Raw genomic sequence first — 27,908 nt, 5'->3', positions numbered from 1 at the left:
CGCAGCATAGTGTCTAACATGCTGTGTTTCTATATACTGAAGAAATGTTCTAAAACAAATCAATGGCCAGAAATTGGATTCCAGATCCAAACTAGCTATATGACAACAGGCAAATCATTTACCATCTCTGAATATCAGGTTTTCTTATTTATTTATTTATTTATTCTATTTTTTTGAGACAGAGTCTCGCTCTATAGCCCAGGCTGGAGTGCAGTGATGGGATCTCGGCTCACTGCAACCTCCGCCTCCCAGGTCCCAGTTCAAGCAATTCTCCTGTCTCAGCCTCCCAAGTAGCTGGGGTTACAGGCACCATGCCACTATGCCCAGCTAATTTTGTATTTTAGTTTCATCATGTTGGCCAGGCTGGTCTCGAACTCCTGTTCTCAGGTGATCCACCTGCCTCGGCCTCCCAAAGTGCTGGGTTTACAGGTGTGAGCCACCATGCCCGGCTGGAGATCTTTTAAGGTCTACCCCTTCCTCCATGAATCTGATATATTCCCTGGGGGTTAGCAAGTAGACGTACACAGAAAACTCCCCAGATATTTCTGATATCTGCATCCAATTAAGAACCAATGATTTCAGATACACACATATGTATATGGTTGTTTTATACACAGTACACATTTTATATGGGTGTGTATATCTATTATATAGTTAATACATATTATATAGTTAATATATAATCAAGGAATTGACTCTGACAATATATAGAAGATTAGATATTGATGAGACTGGATATAGCAATGGCTATAACCATGTTAAAATCTTCTAATGGCTCCTCCTTGTGTACAAATTCAAACTGTTTAGCGTTTCATTCCTAAGTACAAGTCAAGATGGAAGTTAAAATGTGCCAAGCTCATGCCCTGTCCCAGCTACTGTGACAGTCTCACAACTACCTGGTAAGGTAGATGTTAGGCTCACTTTACAGATAAGAGAACTGAGGCTCAGAGAGGCAAATGTCTCACCCAAGACCACACAGCTGCTAAGTGGCAGAGCTTAGATTCAACCCCTTTTCTTCCCTGATGCAAAGTTCAATCAAGTTCTTTCTCTTTTTTCCTAAACCAACTGCTTTCTGCGAGGTCTGCTCTCCAAGGTTTGAGTGACTGTTCCTCCCCCGAGTCTGCTGAATACCTTTCCTCTGGTGCTATCTTCACACTTATGCCCACTCCCTTTTGTGTCGCTCCTTGAAGGCAAAGCTCTGATCGTGTTGATATTCTTATCTCCCAGCTCAATGCCTAGTCCTTGAGAGAGGTCAGATGTGCAAGTCCCATGTACCCCTCACTTAAGCCACTGAACTCGCACTCCTAAAGCCTGGAAGTAAGCGTGCCCTAGGACGCCGCAAATGGCCTGGGCAGAATTCTCGGTAATAAAAGGTGTGACTCAGCTCCACCATCGTAATTTTTACAGTGCCTTCAAAGTTGTGATAATTATCCAGTGCATGATTATTTATGAAATAGTATAAGGTAGGGATACCCACCAGTCCAAAGGACCTTTGGTTTGTTTTTGTTTTGAGACGGAGTTCCGCTCTGCCACCAGGCTGAAGTGCAGTGTAGCGATCTCGGCTCACTGCAACCTCCGACTCCCGGGTTCAAGTGATTCTCCTGCCTCAGCCTCCTGAGTAGCTGGGATTACAGGCACCCACCCACCACGCCCAGCTAATTTTTGTATTTTTAGGAGAGATGGGGTGTCGCCATGTTGGCCAGGATGGTCTCGATCTCCTGACCTCATGATCTGCCCACCTCAGCCTCCCAAAGTGCTGGGATTACAGGCGTGATCCACCGTGCCCGGCCTGTGGTTTTTTAAGAAGCAAATTAGAGTAGAAGCTGCATTATGAAGCCTCAGGTAAGAGCTAGCTCTGTATGAACAACAACAAAACACATACACCCTCCTCATAGCACCTTCACTATTCAATACTTAAGTTCCTTTATATTTTACTTATGCCCGATCTCATACCCTATACATTAGTCTGTTTGGGCTGCCAGAACGAAGTACTACAGACTGGTATTTTGTTAAACGACATGTCTTTTCCACAGTTCTGGAGGCGGTTAAGTCCAGTGTCACAGTGCCAGCAGGGTTGGTCTCCTCGGGGGCCTCCACGTGGCTGTGGACAGCCACCCTCTCGCTGCTGCTTCCCCTCACCGTCCCTTCATGTGTGCCTGTGTCTAGCCTCGCTCTCTGTGTCCCCAACTCCTTTTCTTCTAAGGATGCTAGTGAGATTGGCTGTGGGCCCATCTTAACAGCTTCACTCTTTAACTTACTTACCTCTTCGAAGGCTGTATCTCCATCTCCAAATATAGTCCCATTCTGAGGTACTGCAGGCCAGGACTTCTAACACCCCATCATTACTCTTTTCTCCCAGTAAGCCCGCTTCTCTTTACCTGTGGTCCCATCTTTCCTCCTCTGCTCATGGCCTGATAGCTTTCTTAGCCGCCCTCCACCCCTTCCCCATTTCCTCTCCTTGCCGGTCCTCACTGTTCCTCCTTGTTTTCTTAGAGGCTCCTGTGAACCTTTTGAGGTAGAGAAGACCCCACTCCTTTTCCTTTCTCTGTCGTCTCATTCCCAGTTGGTTCTGACGGTGGGTCTCCTGGCCGTGGTGGTGTATCTCTATACTGTGGTGGCTTTCAACTTCTTCCGCAAGTTCTACAACAAAAGTGAAGACGATGACGAGCCTGATATGAAGTGTGACGACATGATGACGGTGAGAGCCCACCCACTGCGGGCCACCCCACCCCCTCACTGGGAAGAAGGGCTGCGTGGGGGTGCTCTGGAGAACTAAGTGAGAGCTGTAGAGTTAGTTACAGATCACAGCAGAGATTTAGAGTAGAAGACAGATGTTTCCTCCGAATAGGAGTGTCCTGGGAAGACAGAAGTGATGGAGGTAGGTTTCATTACCACACATCTGAGCCCCGTGGAAAGGGAAGCACCCTGCACAGTGGGGTCATCAGTCATCTATTTTTTTTCTGGGGTAAAGATGAGACATTATTTTTTGAGACAGAGTTTCGCTCTTGTTGCCCAGGCTGGACTGCAGTGGCACCATCTCGGCTCATCACAACCTCCGCCTCCCGGGTTCAAGCAATTCTCCTGCCTCAGCCTCCCTAGTAGCTGGGACTACAGGCAGGCGCCACCATGCTTGGCTAATTTTGTATTTTTTAGTAGAGACGGGGGTTTCTCCATATTGGTCAGGCTGGTCTCGAACTCCCAACCTCAGGTGATCTGCCCACCTCGGCCTCCCAAAGTGCTGGGAGTACAGGTGTGAGCCACCGTGCCTGGCCCAGATGAGACATGATGATGAATGAAACCTGTGTCTAAATTTCATGGGAGTCGAGCTTTGATCGTTGTCTCTCAGAACCGAGAGCAAAGTCCCATGGGCCGGGATTGAGCACTTCATTTCTTTCAGCAAGCCAGTCAGGGGTTCCTTCTGGACAGCCACCATCGGCTGAAGAACAGGACAGCAGCAGGATGAGGTTTGGAGGTGGGGAGGGGGAGTCCTGTCAGGCCAGACCTTTGTGAGAAAAAAGGCACCGCCCAGAGGAAGCCAGCTTGGCTGCAGCAGCATCTCCAGTTTATTTTGACCAGATTTCAAAAAAGAACATGTGTCTCAGGGACAGGGGACAGTGAACTGCCCAGTCCGTGAGCATCTCTGTGAAAGAGGTAGCGCTTCTTGACGAAGAAATCTCCATGTGCTTTCTTGGGCCAAGCACCGTCATGAGACAGCAGCACTAGCCCCTAGAGTACTAGTATGACCAGCACGTCTTCAGGCTGCCCCTGGCTTTTGATTTTCCAGGTTTAAGACAATCCTTTCTCTGTGCATCTAACCCATCCCATCAGGTGGAGAGAGAGAGGGTGCTCTGCTCAGTGAGTCTGGGCCTAGATTGGCTCAAACCGGCAGAACAGGAGGAGCAGAAAGGTCCGTTATATTTGACCTTCCTGCTGCAGGAATCCCTGCCCTACCAGGTGTAAGGGGAACACAGATGAAGAAGAGAGGGCCTTTTTTGCAGTTTATAGCACAGCCTGAAGGCCAGGCTAACAGTCTTAATGAGGAAAAATTAATATCTGGCATAGGCGATACACACCAAGGCTTAAAGATCTTGTAACTTACACCCACCTTAAATGAATTCTGTTCTATCAAATAGTTCAAAACTGTTTTTTTTTTTTTAAATGGGCCTTAAAAATGTAACAACAGTCTTTCCATCTTTGTAGATGTCAGACTGTCCAGAGGGTGCAGTGGACAGCAGCTAGCAGCATGAATACTGGTACCTCTGAAGAGTTCCCCTCTCCTGGCTCAGGGCTGCCACAATCTGACCGAATCATATGAATGATCTGACCATCTTGCTAAAAACAGAACTGTGACTTTTGCCTAAATCTCCATTATTTTTCTTCTTTAGTGTTACCTTTTCCACATGTACGTGGGAGTGAGAGCAGGAGGTGGCATTGGTGACGAGATTGAAGACCCTGCTGGTGATCCTTATGAAATGTATCGCATTGTCTTTGACATTACCTTTTTCTTCTTTGTCATTGTCATCTTGCTGGCCATCATTCAAGGTATGATTGCCAATTATGTTGAGTATGAACAGGTTTTAATCTAGTTATTTTTGCTTTCTTGCATCTATGACTTAACTGGTTTATGAAGAAGTGTGTGAATTCATTTACTTGTTAATTTAGCAAGAGCTAATTTAGCATCTACTATACCTGAGGCCTTGGCTATATATAAAGCCAAAGACACACCCAGGCACAGTTATAAGTTTCATCCATACAGAGGAATCCCTTCCTTCTGTTCCTCTACTCTGAATTATTTCCTCCTCACTTCTGCTTCTGAGATCTCTCCTGTGGCTAGTCTAGTCCTCTTCATTTTCCTCACAGAGCGGGAGGTAGGAGCAGAGGAGCTGGACAGTGCAGGGGAGGGGAGGGAAAGAATGGTATTTCAGTCAATAGCTTATCAAGATTGGAGAAAGATGATGAATTTAAGGGAGAAGCAAGTAGCTAACAGCACTGCATAGTGTAGAAAGGTAGAGTTAGGAGGAACAATGTGAAATTGTTAGAAACACGAGTATTATTTTTCTAATTTTGCTTTGAGTGGTTCAGCTTGATAATTCACTTTAACAGAACAAAGTAGCTTCTTCCAATCCCTCTATCATTCCTCTACCCCTGAACCACTACACAGATTGCTTTGTCTTTGTATTTAAAATTCCAGGTCTTATTATTGATGCTTTCGGAGAGCTAAGAGACCAGCAGGAACAAGTGCGAGAAGATATGGAGGTAATGTTCCTCTAACTACTAATCCCAGCTCTATTTTAATATCTCCAGAAGCAAATGGATTTTTTAAACAATAGGTTTTACTATTACTTAGGGCCAGTACTAAGCAAGACCACAGTTTGTTTACCATGCCCTGTGCTCTGCACTCTGCCATACCCCTGCCAGGCGTGCCACTCTGCTGCCTTCTCCACTGTCCCATAATCAGAGGGAGCAGTATCCTCAGCTAACCAGGAGCTAAGTGTGTAGTACCACTGAGTGAGTGACTAACAGCCAAAAGCATGAGAAAGTTTTCATTGTCCCTCAATTCGATAGAATCATGACAGTTTTCTCTCCTGCCTGTATTATGCCTACAAATGCCTTTTCTGCCTGTTGTTTTTCTTAGACCAAATGTTTCATCTGTGGGATTGGCAATGACTACTTTGACACGACCCCTCATGGTTTTGAAACACATACATTACAAGAGCACAACTTAGCCAACTACTTGTGAGTATTCTTGGTTAACAGAACTGATGGGAGTTGTAGCATAAAGAAAGCCAATTATGTCGTATAGTTCAGTCTCTGCTGGAAAAAGAGTAACCAGAACAGAACTTCCAGGAGTCCCCATGAACCTCTACCTTTGTCCATAGACTCTGCCTCTCCCATGTGTGACAGATGTGTGTTGTGGACAATTCCTGCTCCTAGCAAAAGGCCAGCCCCTCAACCTGTGATTGGATTCCATCCAGGACACATACCTCCAGCAATTTCTCTTTCTCTCCTGAACGTGACTTCTATCGCCATATAAATATGCTTTTTTAAAATCCTAAACAAAGAAAAATCTGTGGCCCCACTTTTACTTCCAACTATAGCCCTACTTCTTTTCCCCTTTCAGCAAAATGGACAGCTGTCCATGCTCACTGTCTTCAGTTTTTCGCTTCTCGTTGTCCTGTGAACCTCCTACTGGCAGGCTTTCCTCCCCACCACATCTGAAGACAGGGTCTTATCAAAGGGGCCTGTAACCTGCACGTTTTTAAATTCTGTGGTCAGTTTTCAGGCCTCCTCATGTCTGTCCTTTCTCATTAATAGCTAAGCCCCATGACCTGGGATATTTTTGGGCATGTCTGTTTTCATACTACTTTTTTTTTTGAGACTGTGTCTTGCTCTGTTGCCCAGGTTGGAGTGCAATCTTGGCTCACTGCATCTCCTGCCTCAGCCTGCTGAGGAGCTGGGATTACAGGCGCCCGCCATCACACCCAGCTAATTTTTACATTTTTGTAGAGATGGGAGTTTCCCCATGTTGGCCAGGCTGGTCTTGAACTCCTGACCTCAGGTGATCCGCCTGCCTCAGCCTCCCAGTGCTAGGATTACAGGCGTGAGCCACCACGCCCGGCCCTTTCATACTGCTTTATCCCGGCACCTAGAACTAATGCCTGCCACCCAGTAGGCAACTAATAAATGTTTTACTTCTTCTAAGGTAAAGCATTCACTGAAGAACAAGTTACTTGAACCTACTGGGTACTAGGGACTTCCTATAAAACTTAAAAACTTTTACAGAAGAGTATATAGATCTTATTACCTGATAACTCAGACCCTGTAACTGATCGTTTACAAGAAAAAAAATAAAATGCTGGGCTCTGCTTCCTAACCTAGCTCTTCCCCCTTCTCTCTCTATTTTGTAGCTTAGAGAATCATCTTTCTCCCTTTCTCTTTCAAGATAGGGTCTCACCCTGTTGCCCAGGCTCAAGTGCAGTGGTGTGATCTCGGCTCACTGCAACCTTCACCTCCCAGGCTCAAGCCATCCTCCCGCCTCAGCCTCCTGAGCAGCTGGGACAGGCGTACCACTTATTTAGCACCAGCTTTTTTTGGGGTATTTTTTGGTAGAGATGGGGTTTTGCCATATTCCCCAGGCTGGTCTCGAACTCCTGAGCCCAAGCAGTCCGCCCGCCTTGGCCTCCCAGAGTGCTGGGATTAGAGCTGAGTCCTCATCTTTCTTTAGGATAGAGCACGCCCAGCCTTTGGAGAAGGCATTGTCAGAAGTGACAAAGATACACATTTTTGCTAGGGAATGAGTTTCTTAAGTCAAAAACATGAGTTTTGTTTTTATTTATTGAGACAGTCTCTCTCTCTGTCGCCCAGGCTGAAGTGCAGTGGCGTCATCTTGGCTCACTGCAGCCTCCACCTCCTGGGTTCAAGTGATTCTCCTGCCTCAGCCTCCCGACTAGCTGGGACTACAGGCAACTGCCACCATGCCGGGCTAACTTTTGTATTTTTAGTAGAGACGGGGTTTCACCATGTTGGCCAGGATGGTCTCAAACTCCTGACCTGATCCACCTGCCTTGGCCTCAGCTTCCCAAAGTGCCGGAATTAGAGGCATGAGCCATCACGCCTGGCCTCAGAAACTTGAGTTTTAAGAAGATAACTTTAATGTGCCCTTCCCTCATGAGTACTGAATCCTCAATTCCCATTAAGAGAGCATATACATCCTAATGGAGGCGAATGAGCCCATGGCCACGTCAGTACCCGCAGATGACAGACCAGTGGAAGGATGCTGTCCTCTGGGTTGGAACCCCTTCTGTGCCGGAACCCCTTCTGTGCCTTCCCATGGCACTGCTACACTGGTCTCTGTCCTGTCTCTATCCCCTCTAGGAGCAAGCTTGAGGGGGAAGAACCCAACTTACTCATATTTGAGCCTCCCACCCAAAATGGTGTTGTCAAGTAAATGTGCTGGGCAAGGAATGATGTCCCAAGCCCCTAAGAATCAAACAGGATAAAGAGATGAATCCTGCTTTCTTTCTCAGTAAACAAGAAGGGGAAAGGCAATAAACCTACTTAGAGCTGCTACTGTGGGCCAGGACCTGAAGCTCTAAACACAGTATCGCCCTGACAGAACTCCAGATCTGGGGCTCAGGCTCTCCACCCTCAGAAGGACAGAATTTCTACTCTCTCATCTCGCCAGCCTCGCCGTCCTTTTCCTGAAGGGCACGAGCCTGGTTCCTTTGGAAACTGTCTCTGAGATCATGTAATGTGAGCTGAGAGTTCAGCCCCTGCCCCCTGGGATACTTACGTGTCACAAACTCAAACCTAAGACACGGATCACAAAGCAATTGAAACTACATTGGCCTTCCCCCAGCTATCTATGATAAAAACAAAACTAGACTTCAGGAAGAATCAGAGCAACTCAACGAGATTAAATACTTTCTAACTTTTCCATGACAGATATTCTTGAGACACACACGTCATTTCAGTTCTACATTTTTATGAGATGACAAATGGCCTGTTAAATATTCTATGGTAAGAATTTGGGCTACCATTTGTTTTATTAGAATTTTGTTAACAATAAAATGGTGGCCAAAATGCTACCTTGCAAGTGATCTTAGCTCAAGGTTTAGGGCTGGCAAAAAGCATCTCTCCTCACGTGGCTAATTTCGAGATTCATGTGTGCTACTATGATGGACACAAATGATGCTGTGTGTCCTTATGCCACAGTTCCCTGATTCTTAAAGTCACTGTCGACAGCGTGGGACCAAACAGCCTTTCTGAGCCCTGATTACAGTTAATCCATGCGAATGAACTTGGGTCTTGACCAGAGTATCTAATACTATCTTTTCCTCGTTCCAGGTTCTTTCTGATGTATTTGATTAATAAAGATGAAACAGAGCACACGGGTCAGGTGAGAAACAAAATGCCTTCAATTAAGAATCATACACCCGTGTTAGATCTCCCTTTGCTAAACCTTGAGACTGCGTAGGGCATAGGCTATCTGAAATAGATAGATGGCCCCATTAATCAATCCCATGTATGCATTTTTCCATTACCTTTTTGTGACTTAGTAAGAAGCCAAGGTCCTCCTGGTTATCCTTCCCAACAAACACTGACATTTTCAAAACGCTTATAGCTACTGCTTCAGACTAGAAGAGCTGGAGGTGGGGAGAACATTACAGAGAAAAAGACAATGAGGAATGGAGTGGGTGGCTGTAACAAAGCAGAAAAATCGGAGTACAACGGAGTGAGAGACAGCCTAAGAAAGAAAGATAGCGACCTCATGTGTGGGTGACACAGGAGCCTGGAGGTGTGCCCCTGAGAGGATGTGTCAAATTTTGTGACTAAATGTGAAAAAGAAATGTAGAGGTAGAGAACAAGGGAGGAAAACATCAGTTATCAAATTATTCAAATATCAATACCAAACATATCAAATATCTTTCTTTGGCAGAGGTCACTGGTTTCCAGATCTGGATTTAGCTAGCAATGAACGTTCTCTCGTGCATTCCTCCGTCTTCCACCAACGGCGTGGAATCAGCTTATTACTAAATCGTTAAGTATTTTTAGTGGCAAACATTGATTGGTTTCAGTTTTGTTTAGGGCAGAAGGGGATTTTTCTCCTTCCCTGCCAGCGTGTGTCAGGGAGACATGGCTTCTTGCTCCCCAAACAGCAGAATAGAGCAAGAATGAATGTGCAGGTTTGGCCTCATATAAATTCACATCAGAGAGCAAAAACAAACTGGGTTTTAGCTTACTGTGGTTTAGAAATAAGCACCCGTTGTTCACATTATTTCAGGAATCTTATGTCTGGAAGATGTACCAAGAAAGGTGCTGGGATTTCTTCCCAGCCGGTGACTGCTTTCGTAAACAGTATGAAGATCAGCTTGGATAAATCTGAATGAAAGAAGCGCCACAATTCTGGACAGTGAACTTCCCATGAAATAAAGTCCTCCTTTTACAGTTCTGCAACATATCTGAAATGTGACATTTTCTAAATGCCTCCCTTAAAAAAGCTGTTTGCTAAAAAAAAAATCTGTGCTATTTTGAAACTGATTTGGCTTTTTGTGCCTAATGGACATATACTGTGGGAGAGAACCTGTCAAAATGTTTAAGGATGGCGAAGAATCAAGTAATCTCTAGGCAAATGCCTTCAAGTTTTTGTTTGTTGGGATGGGAGCATTAAGGAAAGGGCTAGTGAATTATGAAGTCTCGAATGTGTGTAATACCTGAAATTTTAAACACTTGAATGTCACCATGGGATCCAACTTGTGACTCATAGGGTCTGAACTACAAAAGATAATGTTAACTGCAGTCTAATTAATTTTTTCCCATGGTACTTACTTGCTAGTGACTGTATCCAGAAAAGCTTTAAGCAGTTAAAGAAATAGGGAAAAAACCGACACTTTGTCGACACTGAAATATCGATTAAGTGCCTTAAAACCTCTTTAGATATAGCTATGCAAGTTTTTTATGTTTGTGTTCCAGAAGGACAGTTCCATTCATTAGTTGTGATCTTCTGTCTTCCTTTATGAAACTGCACTTGAAGGTTATTCGTACAAGTTTTTTTAGTAACAGCGATCAGCTGCTGTTATTAGAAGAAAAGTACTGTACTGAAAATTCAGAAAAAAATCTCAACCTTATGCCAAAATGGAGTAATGCTTTATGGTCCTTGTAAGTAGTGGAGCTGCTGTGTTTAGGTGAATCTCCTCAAATACAATGAAGTGCCCAGTGCAATAAAGTAATACATACCAACACCTCCATGGTTTGGCCTCTTGGAATGTACCACTTGTGGTTGCTTCTACAACTCCTCTGTGACTGCTGGGCAAGGGGACATGAGACACATTGCCCAGGGCCCCACACAAGAAAGAAAGAAAAACTGGACAGACCAGCATTTGTTTATTTTGGCCAAATGCAAGCCTTGTTTGTTTGCATCTATTCTCTTAATCAGCAGCAGTACCTGCTATGCTGTAAACACTGCAAGGAAGGCGGCTAGAAACAAGGGCCAGAGTATATATCCTGCCCTTGAGGGAATCTATTAGATTACTATTAGATTACTAAGCCAGAAAAACAAATGCAACAAGCTGCTTCAGTGTATTCTTTCAGATGTCAAACACAGAGGCAGGCATTTACTGCTGTGAGCATAATGGAACGCACTAGCTTGGGGCATGCTTGTAAACTGGCTGTGCCTGAAGGACAGCCTTATGCCCACCTGCCCTTGGAAGGCAACCAAGATTTGCTTCAGGCACTTTTTGTCCCCTTTTTAGGAAATCATGCTGTCCAACCAGTCTTCCAGCTCTTCCTCGGTAACATTTCTGGATGTACTTGGTTGCTCAGGTTCCACGTTCTTTTCTTCAGTCACAGATGGTTTTGCACAAACTGGGGAAATAAAAACAATGTTAACACCCTCAGATGCTTCCCTCAGGTTTGTTCCCAGATATAATCCAGCCCTAGTTATTCCTTTCCTTACGACCAGGGGAAACATTCTCATTATGGTTACTCCCTAAGATGATAGTCATATCTGAACAAATAAAGCCGGGAAGAGGACTCCCTCTTCACCCTGAAGCTGAACTTCACACCTCACTAGTTGTTGCTGTTTAAAGACCAACAGCTCAGTTTTCTTTTTACTATTATTGCAGCTGTCCTGGAAAATTAAAGGATCTCAAATGCAATACATGGATGTGGCAACCCCCCCGGGCCTCTACATCAGATGGGCCACCTCTCAGAGGACATGCAGAAATTAGAATGTGATGTTCTTTCGTCAAAATGTAAGACTGAAATAGCAAGAAAAAAGTGCGAAGAGGTGGCCTGTCAGTCGAGTAAAAGGTCCACTGCCGAACGGCTGAAGGCTACAGGTATCCTAATGCCTTGTGATAGGCGGAAATTCCATTTGCAGCCCCAGGTTTCTACTGCAGTCAGGCAGGTAGCAGCTTTGGAAGCTCGGTGTGTCAAGTGAGAGGAAGGTTGTCAGAAAGGTCAGCTCAGGGTGAAGCAGAGATGGGAGCACAGAAATAGACGTCAGTGGACAACACTGGATCAATGTCAGACACCGAGAGGGATGTGTGCGGATGTGATGCGGGTGGGGCTGTTCTTGAAAAAACACCAGAATCAAGATTCATGGGGAATAAAATGAAAGCCATACCTTCTTCCTCTTGGACCACCTCCCCATCTTTCTCGGATTTCAGGTCCTGAGATGTCTGATCTGGTAAGATGTTATCTCCCTCTTTTACAGGTGCATCTAAATTAAGCAACAGATCTAGTTCTTCTTCCAAATGGTCTCCTGCTGACTGCAGTGGGGAAGTGGGTTTCTGAGAATCTGTTGAAGGACCCGGTCTTGGGTTGTCTGTGCCCAGCAACACAGGGCAGCCAGCAGCCGCAGATTTCAGCTCAAAGATGGGCCCCTTTCCTCCAGGCCCCAAAGGCCCCTTTAACTGCATCCCTAATCCCTTGCCATCATCAGTTCTCTTTGGTTTCACCTGAGGAAGCTCTAAAGGAACTGTGGCCTGAAAGAGAAGTTTAAAAACTGAGTTAAAAATGTGAGTCTTGCCATCTTGGCTTAAGTAAATACATAGGAGGCTAAAGGAAGCCATCAAACTTGGTGACATAGGAAACTCAATTCAGATAGTTCACGAAGTGGCTCCTTTCCAGGCCCTGGCGGGCACCCTTCCTAACATCTGGGGTCAATGTGGGAGAGCTCACTGAGACATGCCAGCACTGTGCCTCCCACTCTCCCCACCTCGACCATGTGCTAACTAGCTCAGATTTGGAATTAAAAGATCCATGTCTTCCTAGCTCTGGCCTGAAAACTGCCAGAGTACCATAGGTCTATTTGGCTTTACACTTAAATCTGTAATGAGACATAAACATCTGTAAAATGTCACCAAGAAGTAATTAGCAAATCAGATCTGTTCATTGTATTTAAGTGCACTAATATAAAGGTGTAGGAACAAATTCACCAAGAAGAGTCTCTCACCAACATCGAGTAAAAAATGCCAGACACAAAAGAAAATACACAATGTGATGATTATTTTTGTAAAATGTTCAAAAACAAACCACAGTATTAGAGGTTAGGTGAGTGAGTGCCTTTTGGGGAGAGAGTGACTTGGGGTGCGTATGAATGGTGGCTTCTGGGGTGCTGACAATATTCTGAGTCTTTATCCGGATGCTCATTCCATGGTTATACTTACATGTGCATTTTTCTGACTCGATATTATACTTTAATAAAAGTTACAAACTCCCTCAGTGATTGTAATATAAGGTTACAATCTAAGGCTGGGAATCACTGCTCTCCAGGGAAGGCTCCAGGGACTAGCAAGGCCTCACGGTGGGCAGGTTCAGAAGTTCAACCTCAACTAGAGGTCCTGACCCTTTATTTTTACATAAACATCGTGAGCAGACATGGAAGACGGTATGGCTTTATATACAAACAGGAATAAATGTCCAGCATAGTCAGTTGTACGGGGCAATGCTGGGACATGGTCCTCTATTCTAATCTTAGAGTCATTTAATTGGTCTGGGGTGGGTGTCTGGCATTGTTTTTGTTTAACTCCCCCGGTGATTCTAACGTGCAGACAAGGTAGAGAATACTGCTCTGCAGCATGGGTCGGGGAGAAATGTTTTTAAGTGATTTAACCAGGATTTCAAAGTCACGTCATTATTTTATACCTTTAATGCCTGCCACTGACATTACATCCTTCACTTTCAGATGCTCACAGCCACTTCCTCTCTGTCCTGAGTCCTGAAGCCTTTATCTCAGCATTTCCCTGGTGAGTTCTGCTACACATTCCTCATCATGTGAGATCAAGGCAAGCACTTCAGAACTTTGAACATCACTGGACATCAGCAGAAAAGCTACTAGAGCTCTCCCAAACACCCCCAAATGTTTCCAAAGACCCCCCAGGGCATTCCCCCATTAGTGGCAAATGCACTTCTTTCTAGTTCTCTACCCTGTCCCTAATTGTCCTCCATCCCCGAACTCTGCCTGCTGCCCCAAATTTTAGACTAGTAAATGCACTACAGCAAATGGGTGAGTAACCAATTCATTGCTACGCTCAAGCTTAGCATCACATTCAGCTGCAGAAGGAAGTTGATAATTTTAGTTGCTAGGATTCTATTTAAAATCAGTACGTCCCAGGGTTTCACTTTTTTTTTTTTTAATCTTGTCAGAATTTTGAAGCTCTTCATGGTCTAGTCTTCGGGCCTCCCCTCTCTTAGTTCATCAATTATCACTTCATCCCATTATCTCCTGAATTTGTATTTCTAGCCCTTAATGCTGAACTTTATAGTTCTACATCCAGTTGACTATTATTTCCACTTGGATATCTCAGAGGCACAAACTCATCAAGTCCAAAACTCACCCTTCCTGATCCTACCTACCACTGAGCTGCACAATTTGGAAAATCTTGCATTTTTTATTGACCACTCTCTCCCAATTTCCAACATATCGCCAAATCCTGTTCATTGTACCTTTGAAATGCCTCAGTACATCTCTGCCATCTCCACCATCACTACTGTAGTCCAAGCTACAGTACTACTCACCTGCACCTGTGCAGCAGCCTCCCCACATGCCTCCCTCACCTGCTCTGCGCATGTGTACCTGCACATGCGGACTTACCCCCACGCACGCACTCCGATCCCACAGTCTTCTCTACTCGGCAGCAGCGTCGCTTTTGTTCATGCAGAGCTGATTGGGTCTTTCTCGTTTAAATTCCAGCTCAAATGTCCTTATGCTTTAGACCTCAGCTCACCTATCACTGCTTCAGGAAAGCCATTCCTAACCACACCACACGAGAAACTGACTTACTCTAAAAACACACTGTACTTCATACGACGTATTACAATTTATATATGTTTGCCTGTCTGATTCATATTCATCCTTCCCAGTAGATGAAGTGCCAGAAAGGCAGGAACCACGTCTACCTGTTCACCACTGTGTCCCTAGTGTCGAACACACAGCAGGATGATGCATACATATTTTGAGTAAAATAGCCAGACTTTATATTTTACATTTCACTCAATTCCACTACATTTGATCCTTTAAAATGTTTCCAATATATGATGTAAAAAAGTAACCTCGAACATGTTTTGGATTCTCCTTTAAACTTACAGAATGCTATTTTGATATGCAACCTTCAGTTTTATAAAGGGAAGCTGACACGAAGACATCCTGCTGAGGGAAGCGCTTCCCTCTTTTTCTTCTCCTGCCCTAATCCACCCGCTTCAAGAGGGCTTCAGGATTTTTACCTGGACCAGTTCAGCAGCAACGTTGAGTCGGAGGGAGAGAGGCAGCTCTTGAAGGGCTCGAACCAATAACTCACTATCCACGTAAAATGCTGAATTCTATATAGAGATTAAAAAGAAAATATCAGGTGATAATTAAGTATGACCTTTTGGAAATAAAAGAAGAAACTGTAAATAATCCACTGGAGTTATCTGGCTAGGAACAAGACACATCATACATCACACTTGATGTGTTAAGAGTTTCTGCATCTCCACATTATGATCAGTAAAACCAAAGCTACCTTCTTGAACCACAGCTCACACTGTCAGAGCAAACAGGGCAATGATCACCCTCCCATCAAGACTGTCCAAGCCGGGCGCAGTGGCTCATGCCTGGAATCCCAGCACTTCAGGAGGCCAAGGCAGGTGAATCACCTGAGGTTAGGAGTTCGAGACCATCCTGGCCAACATGGTGAAACCCTGTCTCTACTAAAAAATACAAAAAATTAACCAGGCATGGTGGATGATGCCTGTAATCCCGGCTACTCAGGAGGCTGAGGCAGGAGAATCGCTTGAACCTGGGAGGCAGAGGCTGCAGTGAGCCGACATCGTGACATTGCACAACAGCCTGAGCAACAAGAGTGAAACTCCATCTAAAAAAAAAAAAAAAAAAAAGACTGCCCAGTAACCCGGAAACTGTGGAGTCTTTTGCAATGACTAACAAGCTGAAAGAAAAGCAAGCATTTAATGAAATCTAACCTGATCCCTTCCCTAAATTCAGACTGCTGGCCTTGGACAGAAGAGGAAAGGGCTGTTAAGGCAGTGAGATGGGGCTGACAGGTGGTGTGAAGATTTCAGAGGAGCTGGTCTCCTCAAAAAACAAAAAATAAAAATTTTTTAAAGCCACTTTGTAAGAAGGCTTTCTTTTTTGGTCACCAGTTTGCCCCATAAAGGTCTGAAGCTGAAGAAAGCCTTAGATAATAAAGTTAGCTGCAGTGAATTGCTTTTAATGCTAAACTGTGAACTTTTAAAATAGGTTTAATTGGAATAATAATAAATCAGCATTTTCTACATGTTTTAAAGTATTCGGTGCATTATTTTTGCCTGGGTAACCCAGCTCCCATGTCAACCTGGTCAACCCTGGCAGCCACTCGCAGTTGGAGTAGAGGACCTGGCCTACGACATCTGGCCACAGACAGGAGCAGACCACACCCACTAAGGATGCTATGGCGGGTGGGGTGTAAAGAGAAAGGAGACACGCCAATGCTGGGAGAGGGGAGCCAGTCCTGACTATAGGACAAAGCCTTTCTGTCCCACTTCTCTGCCATCAGTGTGCACAGGACCCTGTCTGTGTGGTAAGAATCTGCAAGCATGAAGCTTCCTCTCTGGCCAGGAATCTTAGCTCTGAGTCTCAGTATCTGTATAAAGCCACACTCTTTAGTGAGAAAAGAACCTGCTATATACTTCACTTTGCAGCTAAAAAACATAACCTTTAATCAGACCATTACATCTTCCCCAGAATCTACAGGACTTACTGTCCATATGCGCCTGGGGCCCAGAGACCATGTGTACACGGTATGGTGGAGTAATAAGCTGGGCAGCTTTTTAAGATATAGGTTCACAGGCCTCACCCACAGAAATGGACTCTCTGGGTGGGGTGGGGGTGGTGGGAGCCGGAAATCTGCCTTTAAAAGCCAGGCCCTCGGGAACGGCCGCATATAACTCAGCACCCAGCAGTTCGCTCAGCCCCCAGCAGTTGCTCAAAGAAGTCCTACTGGATAAGTCACCATGTCAACAGAAATTTAATGTGGAATTTAAAAAACCTAGGTGATTTAAAAAATAATAAACCTGTTCACCCAGGGAAATTATCTTCCCACTCATCCCCTCTTTACATGGTGCCCGCCCTGTCCAAAGGAAAGCTGTGAGAATCCCACTTGCGGATCTAAGAGACAAACACGCCTGTGGTCATGGAGGCCAACAGCTAGATCAGAGCACCCTGACTGCTGGCCTGTGTCCCTTCACCCTGTGTATCCGCCACAGGGCAACGAACGCCAAGTCCAAGCCGTGACACCCGGTCTCTCTCCTGCCAGGACTCCCTTGAGCATTTTGGACATGTCTCCCTGTCAAACTCCTACTTCCTTTAACTGCAAAGACAAAATGTATTTCTACTTTTCCTTTTTTTTTTTTTTGAGATGGAGTCTCTCTGTTGCCCAGGCTGGAGTGCAGTGGCACGATCTCGGCTCACTGCAATCTCCACCTTCTTGGTTCAAGCAATTCTCCTGCCTCAGCCTCTCAAGTAGCTGCGATTACAGACTTGCACCATTAAGCCCAGCTAATTTTTATATTTTCAGTACAGGCGGGGTTTCACCATGTTGGCCAGGCTGGTCTCAAACTCCTGACCTCAGGGAATCTGCCTACCTCGGCCTCCCAAAGTGCTGGGATTATAGGCGTGAGCCACTGCGCCGGCCCCTCTCTATTGTCTTGCGTCACTGGTCACACTGAGGACATGGGATGGTATAAGGAACAACAAATTACACATATATGTGTGTGTACATATATATAATACATAATATGCACTCGAATATATATATGCACTCAACATATATAATTATATATAGTACGTATTATATATTATATATATCCAGTTTTTTCTCTTACATCAACAAGGAAGAAAATTTAGTGAGGAGTTAAGTCAGACAGGAAATTGTTTTGATGGGGAAATGAATTCAGTTTCAGACATGTCCTACCTCCAACTCGAACTGTTCAAAATCAAACAACTTCTTTCTGCTCTTATTTTGTTCCATTCATGGCACCACCACCCACCTAGTTACTCAAGCTAGAAAGCATAGTGTCACTGCAAATCTTTCTTGTCCTTGTGTCTCACATCTGGCCGGTGACCACAGTGGACCCCATCCTCCGCTCAAGTCCTGTCTGTGAGTAACCTGTGTCCCACGCCCACTGGCTGCACATCCTCGGGCTCTCGCTCTTTCCCATTCGTCCAACATCACATCCTCCTTATCAGTTTCCCTGCCCCTAACCTCTCATCTCATCCGTTCAATCCCTCCCCATCCTTCCCAATACTGCTGAAGTTAAATCTAACCATTTCCATATTCTTACTAAACAAAACTTTGTTAACAAATAATATTAGTAATAAAAGAGCTCATTTTGAGTGTTTCATATGCATCAGGAACTGCACTCAAGGGCTTTTTATGTATTATCTAATTTAGTCCTTCTTATAACTCTGAGTTATATTTTGTTATTAGCTCCATTTTACAGGTGAAGCAACAGAGAAGGAAAAAGTTTACCCAAGTCTTAGATCCAGAATTCACACTCAGGTCTGAAACTGCTGGTACTAACTAGCCCACACCTGCCACTGAGGCCTCCTCCTCTAGGAACACTACACTCTGGCCACACCCTTCTCTGAATGTAACCTCGTTTTCCTGACTTAACCATTTTCATGTTGTTTCCTCAGACAGGATCTACCAGAGTCACACTTGTCCACCAAGACCCATTCAAATCATCTTTTCCCCACGGTACCAATTCCAATCACTTCCAGTGCAAAGTAACTCTCTCTCCCAGTCCTGTGAATTCATTTATCGCACCCCTTATTTTAGGTTGTATTCTTGTGCATGTATTAGGTAATATCTGTTGAGCATCTACCATACTACAGGCCGGCCAGTGTGCCCAGGTAAGGGGCCAAGAGCAATGAACAGGCAGGGTCTGTCTCATTCACTTTGAATCAGCTCCATTGAATAAAAACATTTAGTAGACCAGTGCTCTATGTTCTGATGAAGGACGAAGCTTAGAATTATTTGAAACTCTGAAGCTACCTGAAATATTCTTTGGCAATCAATGTGGTTCAAAAGGAGATGAAATGCAAATTGTTTGGCTTCTACCATATTCCTCAACAATCTATCTTCGCTGTGTCCTAGAATTCTAACAAGTACCTCAGGCGTAGACCCAGACTTAAGCAAAGACAAATGTAATTCTCACCTTTTTCTATGGCATATATAACACGCTCTTTGTAGAGTGCCAGGCAGTCATTTTCCAAGAGAGTCCCCTCCTCGTAATCTGTATGAGTCAGAGGCCATCCCAAACAAGTGAGCCTAAAACCGGCCCAGAGATCAAACAAGCCACCCACAGCACATATGCTGATCTGGGAGCAGAACGGGGAGGACACTGCCCATGGGCTTCGCATCTGCAGCTTCAGCCACCTCTCTGAAGCTGGGGGCAGATGCTAATCAGTTTATCAGACACTATGCTCTAGCCCTGGAGTTGGGGAGCATATCACAAGCCACCACTACGTCCCTATGTGCATCCTAAAAGGGGGAAAATATCTGTCATCTCATACGAAAAGAATTAGCGGAAGCCTGCCTGGAAAATAATCAGAACTCCTTCGAAAGAAAACATTACATACACACAAAGAAAATAAGGCATTTGGGGTTTAGAGACTTGATGAAAGACTTCTACAATATTTGCCCTTATTTTATACTTCTATTCTCCTAATTATAGGAGAAGTGTTATTTAAAGCTATAAGGTTAAGGGTTTTCTCAACCTAACACCAAAAACAGTGAGAGAGAAACCTAATTTTCAACTCTAAAGGGAATCGTTAAAAAGTGGCAAAGGAGGAAGACCAAATGGCAAAGTAACCCACTCTGTCCAAATCACGGCTATCGAGTTTCTACCTCGAGACCCAGTCCATGTGTGCTGCATCATTCACACAGATGGCCAGGTAGAAAAGTGTACTCTCGCTTCAAGGACTCGTGGAATTTCAGCCCCCTGAAAATGTTCTGAAAAGTTTAGCTGAGAGTACTCTATATAAAAATTACTACTCTTTTCTACGTGAAGACTCTGTCACAAGAATGTAAAAGGTGTTAGCCTTCCGCCTTGAAGAAGAGCCAGTCCACACTTAAGACAACTCTTCTCTTACCTGTTTTGGACAAGAAGCTTCAGTGTCCCATTCTTTCTCCTCAGCAAACCGGAACTGTGAGAAGGAGTCCCCTAGGAATAGGGAAAAAAATATTATGCAAAAGTCAAAGGAAACTCTCAGTTCTCTGAATTTCCCTGCTAGAGCAAAAGTGCCATTTCTGAAGTGCTCAAACTCAAAGGGAGAGACAAGGATAAAACTGCAACATACCTCCAACTCCATTTCCAAAATCACAAAACACACAGATGACAGCGTTCACATTTGGTAAGATTAATCTTTAGTGCATTTCATCTTACCAAATGGCAAAAGGACCAAGAAAAAAAGATAAAATCACTAATCTCAGTCACTGGTAAATAAATTTGATCCCTCAAAAATTAGGGCACAGGCCGGGTGCAGTGGCTCACACCTGTAATCCCAGCACTTCAGCAGGTGGATCACTTGAGGTCAGGAGTTCAAGACCAGCCTGACCAACATGGTGAAACCTTGTCTCCACCAGAAATACAAAAATTAGGCTGGGCACAATGGCTCATCCCTGTAACCTCAGCACGGTGGGAGGCCGAGGCGGGTGGATCATGAGGTCAGGAATTCGAGACCAGCCTGGCCAATATGGTAAAACCCCGTCTCTAATAAAAATACAAAAAATAGCCAGGCATGGTGGCACATGTCTGTAATCCCAAGCTACTCTGGAGGCTGAGGCAGGAGAACTGTTTGAACCCAGGAGGCTGAGGAGCTGAGATGGTGTCACTGCACTCCAGCCTGGGCATCAGAGCAAGACTCCGTCTCAGGGGGAAAAAAAAAAAACAAAATTAGTCAGGGGTGGTAGCGGCACCTGTGGTCCCAACTGCTTGGGATGCTGAGGCAGAAGAATTGCTTGACCCTGGGAGGCGAAGGCTGCAGTGAGCCAGGATTGCACCACTGCACTCCAGCCTGGGTGACAGAGCAAGACTCTGTCTCAAAATAAATAAATAAATAAATAAAACAAAATGAAAGAAAATATCTCATTCATAATAGCAATAACATACAAAAAATTCCTAGGAATGAATCAGGAATAAACATGTATTGAAAGAAACTTTAAAAAATAAAACTTAAAAAGGAAGACAAAAAACTCAACAGTATCAAGATACCAATTTCACCGAATGAGGTCTACAAATTCAATATTCAATCCCAAAAAGATTTGTCAAAATTACTCAAATTCATTTTTTAAAATACATGAAACTAAGATACGCTTTTTTAAAAAGGGTAAAGAAGTTGTCTTATTGATTATAAAAATGTATTCAAAAGTCTCAATAAATAAAATGGATAGTCACTGGTGAAAAAATAAGCACAGAAGAGTGTCTAGAAACAGACCCAGGTATATGGATACTTAGATATCGTAAGAGTGGCAGATGGGATCTGTGGAGAAATCACTTTAACAGCGTTAAAGCAACTGACCAGCCATGTCAGAAACTAGGCTAGTTCCCAATATCTCATTTCTCAGATGTAAAACATATTTTGTATGAATCAGGTATTTAAATGTTCAGAAAAAAAGGAAATCATTAACGCTATTACAAGAATGCAGGGATGAATTTATTATTATCTAGAAATGGGAGGGTAAATTTTGGCTGCTGAAAAAAATTTAATGCATAAAAATAAAATTTTTTGAATTACAGGAATTATAAACAAACTTGAAAGATGACAGGCTGAGAAGTAATATTTGTAGCACACATTATTGGCAAAGAATATGTGGAAGTTCTTTGTATATTAGATACAAAACTTCCACAAATCAATTAGAATAATGCAACCCAGTAGGAAAATAGGAAAAGGGGAGAATATGTGAAATATGATTGCTAATACATATGAAGTAAATGACTGATGTATGAATTTAAAATCTAGTAGATTTTTTTAAAACTGGCCAAATTGCTGAATGCTTTATTGAGTGCTGTTTTTGACATTCTTGAACTTCTATATTAGAAATGATTATATGATTTCACAGATTAATATGTAATTGGTACAAGATTCAGTAATGCAAATAAGGCATGCTATGTATACTTATTTTTAATATCTGAATATTCACTCAAAAATGTAGGTAAAATTCCAACAATGACTATCTTATTCCACCAGTCTTCTTGCTGAGAACGAGGAACCAGGCACCCCTACCCAAAAAGACCCCAAAAGTCTTATCTGAAGATATCAGAGCTACCAAGGCACTGAGGACTTGGACAAAATTCCTGGAGAGAAGAGAAGCATACAAGGAGGTTAGGCTAACATTTAGGGCTGCTTACCCCCCTAATGCAGAGGCTAAAAAACAACCCAGGAGGTCGTAAAGCTGAAGAAAGCTCTGCTAGTCTTACAGCACTAGGTAGACAAAAACTGGAGTTCGGGGCCAATGGATGAGCAGGTCTTGGAAAACCAAGGCTTTCAGGCAGGACCCACTGATAGCTGCATCCTGTAAGTAGGAGTAAAGTAGGAATTGACCAGCCCTCACCAAGTCTGAGGTCCAGCTGTGAGTCAGCTCAATCTCTGATTCTGCCTACAAGCAAAAGTAAATCATTTTTGGAGGAAAATGACACTATCAATATCCTCCAATGATCTCTACAATTTTTAACTTACCATGTCCAAAATTCATTAAAAATGATCAGGCCTACCAAAAGATGAGACCAAAATAGTAGAAAACAAAGAGAAAAGAAAAAACAAGCAAGAGGTAATGGAAAAAGCTCCACAGAGATTAAGATATTGGAGACATGAGACATGGATTTTGTAATTTTGCCATGTCAAAATTTCAAGAACAGGAAAAACTGTAACATCATAAACAATGACATCCATGAGGTCATCTTTGATGCACACAAAATAAAATACACAAAGAATACAAAGAAGAAAATGTTGGAGAAAAATAAGTTACCTAAATATAACACATTTTGTTTTCAGGAATAAAACTTCAAAATATAACACAATTTAAAGAAGGTTTTAAAAAATCCTTACAGATAAAGCATATAGAGGCTTATTTTATTTTAGTAGAGATGAGGTCTCACTCTGTCACCCTGGCTGGAGTGCAGTGTCATGATCAGAGCTCACTGCAGCCTCAAACTCCTAGACTCAAGTGATTTCCACCATCTCAGCCTCCCAAGTTTCTGAGATTACAGGTGCACACCACCATGCCCAGCAAAATTATTATTTTTTGTAGAGATGGGGTATTGCTATATTGCCCAGGCTGGTCTCAAACTCCTGGCCTCAAACCATCCTACCACCTCAACCTCCCAAAGAGCTAGGATTACAGGTATGAGACACTGGATGTGGCCTAGAGGCTAATTTTACTATTACGTTTTAGATAAGGTCTCACTCTGTCACCCAGACTGGAGTGCAGTGGCACAATCACAGCTCATTGCAGCCATGACCTCTGAGGCTCAACAGATCTTCCTGGCTAATTTTAAGGAATAAACTTGGTAAAATGACTACAGAATACCAACCACTCTGATTCTCGCACTGAAGATGAAAGTGTACAAACCTGTTGAAACTATGAATCCTAGAACTGAAAGTCTTTCTGGAAAACATATTACCAAAATATTACCAAAATTCTTCTGTGTTACGTTGTTACATACACACAAAGTATGGTGATTTACCAAATGTACTACTTTTATATCTTATATACCAGACATTTGGACACGCATGGACAATTAGAAACCTACTTTAAGTAAGATAGCATGGGGTAGTCACAGCACATTCCATTCTGCTCCAGCTTTATCTGTCTGCCAGAAGAGTTCCTGGTCTCTCACATGCTAAAGACATGGTGAGTCTGACAAGAAGTATAGAAGAAAACCAGAAAAGAATAGTGACAGCCAACTGTAGTTGACAAGGGAACAAACATGGAGAAGTGTGTCTTAGGACTCATAAGATTCAACAGCTGTGTGTCCTGAATTAATTGGAGCATAGTGAAAGGAATAGTACTAGAAAGAACAAGGAAGCTCAAAGCACTGTCTTCCCTCTTCTTCAATTAGAGACTAATTGTATGACTTACAGAAGATTGGAGAACTGCCTTGTTGTATACTTATACAACATCCTCAAACAAGATGGAAGAGCAGCTGGTGACTATTACATAGCCTGCTTAAAAAACAATAAAAATCCCATAATATTCTACTACTTTGTAGATAAGAATACCAAAATATTAGGCCCACAAATTCAATGACTGCTTATTATGAAGGCATTTACTGGAATCTGTTTAAAAGGGGGAATGAGATAGCAATACTGATGTACATGAAGAGTTCACATTTTCCTTATGTGATAAAAAGCTTCATCTCATCCTATTCCAGCAACAATGCTGAAGTTGGCATGCTTGCAATCAAAGCTGAGACACAGGAGATATTGAGACAATTCTGTTGTATTTTGAAAGTCAATTACATTCTTCTATTGCCACATTTCTAGAGCCAAAATTAATAAGAGATTTTTAAATCAAATAATCGTGTGAAGAAGCAAAAATATTTAAAAAAAAAATGGAAATAAGGCTGGATATACAGTGGCTTAAGCCTGTAATCTCAGCACTTTGGGAGGCTGAGGTGGGATCAACTGAGGCCAGGAATTCAAGATAAGCCTGGGCAACAAAATGAGAACTCAACTCTATTAAAAAAAAAAAAAATTACCCAGGCACGGTGGCCCGCACCTATAGCCTCAGCTACTCTGGAGGCTGAGGTGGGAGATCGCTTGAGCCCAGGAGTTTGGGGCAGCAGTGGAGCTGAGATCATGCCACTGCACTCCAGCCTGAGTGACAGAACAAGATCCAAGACCCTGTCTCACACACACAAAAAAAGAAGAAAATTAGAAATAAATTTAAAAGATAGCAATCTTACATATGCTTCTGCAAACATTCAAAAAGAATGTTTCAAGCAGTATACAATGCTTCAGTTTCTAGGACTGCTTCATGAAACTTATGACCAGCAAACAAATCTCCAAGGGTAGGGGTTGATAAGGAGAGAAAGTCTTTACCTAGTCAGTTACTATTTGAGAAGACAAGCATAGTTGCTGAGGAACAACATTACCATCATCAGTACTCTATTCTGGCAGAGCCAGCCAAACAACATCTTGTTCCTCTAGACACCTCAGTTAAAAGCTAGCAACTTTAGTATTGCAAAGGTGTAGTGTACTGTATGGTGACTATAGGAAGAATCAAATAGCTGACAGTAGTCAGAAAACAGTATGCCCATGTGTCTAAATCTGGCTGCTAAAATTGTAATATATTCTTTAATTTCAGTTTTTTTCTTGTATCTCAGTAGTCCATTTGACAACAATGATATTTATCTTTAACTTTAGCCAAATATTGATCATTTGGCCAAAATGTGTTTTGGTGAACCACAATATTCAATCAGTGGCACTCCATTTGGTAGGTCTGTATGTATGGACACAGAAAGATACCCATTATCTCAACTGCTACATGAGAAAAGCAAGGCTTCAGTATAGTATGAATGATATCTTTATATATATATATCTATATATATAGATATATATATCACAAAAAATACTAATTTATGCATAGAAATTAGTCAAAATAATTAATACCTATTTTTAAAATGACTGTCAGGTTGTGGGATTGAAGGAGACTTTTCCTTTTGGCACAACACATTTTCCAGTTGAATCATCCTTTGTAAACAACAAGGAGTTTTCCTTTTGGAACTAAACAAAATGGAAGAAAATCCAGAGAAAAGCTGAATTTTCTTGAGGGCAGGGACCTTCTCAGAATGTATTTGAGACAAAATATTCAGAGACTTCAAAAGTTGGAACTGCAGACATCATTCATTCTAACCCTCACTTTATAGAGCTGTGAAGAACCTTAGCTCCAGGAAGGTTCAATGTTCTAACCAAGACCACACAGCCATTTAATGGCTAGACACCGAGACTCTTGGCTCACAGCATTTGTTACTTTATTTTTTAACTTTGCTTCTCCAAAAGACAACCTGGCATCGAGTTTTCTCAAACTCTTGGGCTCAAGGGATCCTCCCACCTCAGCCTCCCCTCCCAAGTAGCTAGAAATCCAGGTACATGCCACCGAGGCCAGAGAGCATTTATAATAATAAAGTATTAAGTAACAAAGCTCTTCTTTCCACGGTTTCTGCCAGGCCTCTTAGCTGTCTTGAGTTCCCCAGAACAAAAGCAACACTCAGTAAATATTTTATGATACTTCACATACTAATATTTTATTTGTTGACATGTTTGAAGATATGGAAGTCCAAACTAAGAAATAAAGAATTCCTCTTTTTAGGAAATCACCTCAGGAACTTCCTAAAATTATGCCTAGAGTATTTTTAAAAATAGTCTGTCTTACAGAACTCTAAGTATTCTAATAATGATAGTATTAGTGAAATAAAGGTGACATACCAATTTTATCACTGTGTTTATAATATCCAGGATTTTCACTCTGCCTAACTTCCCAAGCTGGTCTGACACATGTCTTATGGTCAGTGGCAAAGTGGACACTAAACTTGCTAGAATTCCTCAGAACTAATATGCTTTCAAAAAGCTTACCATCTAGTCATAGATAATACGGCTTCCAATTTTAAGCTTATCCTTTCAGCAGCATCAACAAAAAAAAGCTTTCAGTCAAGCAAAAGTACTTAACATAAAGCTGTCCAGTGAGAATTCAGGGATGTTTGCAAGGAACAATCTTTACTCAGGCAAAGACTTTCAGAATCAACAATATGGATCAGGCATATGTGAAGAGTGAATGTCAAAGATGGAAAATCTTCCCAAGTCTAACACCCAATTCTGATAATTTGATAGTAGCAATTCCCATAACCCAGTCATCCTGGCTCTTTGGATCTTTTAAATCACATAATTGACCTGGATCTTTGTGGTGTCTCCTTTGGGAAACCAACTCTAGAAAACAGAGGAATGTGTCACCAATTCTGGATAAGTATTTCATTTTAAGCTCCATTTTCCTGGCTCTTGTTCATCATGATCATCTTCCTGTATTTATCCCACAGCCCCTGCAGAACACGTCCTCAACCAGGACACCAAGTTACTGAGAAACCACAAATGAACTTTACAGGCCGACAAAGGCTGAGAAGACCCCAATCTTCACAGAGGAGGAGAGAATGCCCAATAAGTCACCACAATGGCTGCTACAAAAAACAAAATGTCCTCTTTCATTTCTCTGAACTTCTCTAATCTCATCTATGAAAGACGACACATTTGGAGGGTCCAGGTGGATCCTAAGTTTCCACGCTGACACAGATCAATCCAGGGAAAATCCACAGCTCAGCCTACAGGACATAAAAATTCCTCACCACTTCCAATTTCTAGCTTCCATGATTCAGCTTTTGTAGATGCAGATGTCATGTCCTTCACCTCAATATTTACCCTTCACCTCAATATCTACCCTAAAACACGCAACACCTAACACTTTGTCTTTGTGAGGAAGACTATGCAAGCCACTACACTGATTATTTTAAAGTTAGGCTAAGCTAAAAGAACAAGAGGAAATAATAAAAATCTCTCCTCCTATTCAGGGATTCAACTTCTTCTTGGTTTAGTCTTGGGAGAGTGTAGAGTGTCCAGGAATTTATCCATTTCTTCTAGATTTTCTAGTTTATTTGCATAGAGGTGTTTATAGTATTCTCTGATGGTAGTTTGTATTTCTGTGGGGTCGGTGGTGATATCCCCTTTATCATTTTTTATTGCATCTATTTGATTCTTCTCTCTTTTCTTCTTTATTAGTCTTGCTAGCGGTCTGTCAATTTTGTTGATCTTTTCAAAAAACCAACTCCTGGATTCATTGATTTTTTGGAGGGTTTTTTGTGTCTCTATCTCCTTCAAT

The 27,908-nt window shown here is 42.8% G+C and overlaps 2 protein-coding genes across 2 annotated transcripts in view; one reads left to right on the top strand and one right to left on the bottom strand.

Moving 5' to 3' along the window:
* The window catches only part of RYR3 (ryanodine receptor 3), a 580,605-nt gene extending 569,862 nt beyond the window's left edge, over positions 1–10,743 (top strand). The window contains exons 98-103 of the mRNA XM_017857433.1: positions 2,564–2,698; positions 4,386–4,542; positions 5,192–5,256; positions 5,636–5,736; positions 8,848–8,899; positions 9,785–10,743. Coding sequence (XP_017712922.1) covers positions 2,564–2,698; positions 4,386–4,542; positions 5,192–5,256; positions 5,636–5,736; positions 8,848–8,899; positions 9,785–9,880 — 606 coding nt within the window. The 3' untranslated portion in view covers positions 9,881–10,743. The remainder of the gene's footprint in view (positions 1–2,563; positions 2,699–4,385; positions 4,543–5,191; positions 5,257–5,635; positions 5,737–8,847; positions 8,900–9,784) is intronic.
* Positions 10,744–10,865: 122 nt separating this feature from the next.
* AVEN (apoptosis and caspase activation inhibitor) overlaps positions 10,866–27,908 on the bottom strand; it is a 169,118-nt gene continuing 152,075 nt past the window's right edge. The window contains exons 4-7 of the mRNA XM_017857432.1: positions 20,135–20,205; positions 15,229–15,324; positions 12,128–12,488; positions 10,866–11,364 (exon numbers count right to left, since the gene is read on the bottom strand). Coding sequence (XP_017712921.1) covers positions 11,249–11,364; positions 12,128–12,488; positions 15,229–15,324; positions 20,135–20,205 — 644 coding nt within the window. The 3' untranslated portion in view covers positions 10,866–11,248. The remainder of the gene's footprint in view (positions 11,365–12,127; positions 12,489–15,228; positions 15,325–20,134; positions 20,206–27,908) is intronic.

Source organism: Rhinopithecus bieti, unplaced genomic scaffold (genome assembly GCF_001698545.2).
Source record: "Rhinopithecus bieti isolate Rb0 unplaced genomic scaffold, ASM169854v2 scaffold_44948, whole genome shotgun sequence".
NCBI lineage: Eukaryota > Metazoa > Chordata > Mammalia > Primates > Cercopithecidae > Rhinopithecus > Rhinopithecus bieti.
Note: the sequence above shows the minus strand (reverse complement) of the source record. Positions and strands in the feature narration are given on the sequence as shown.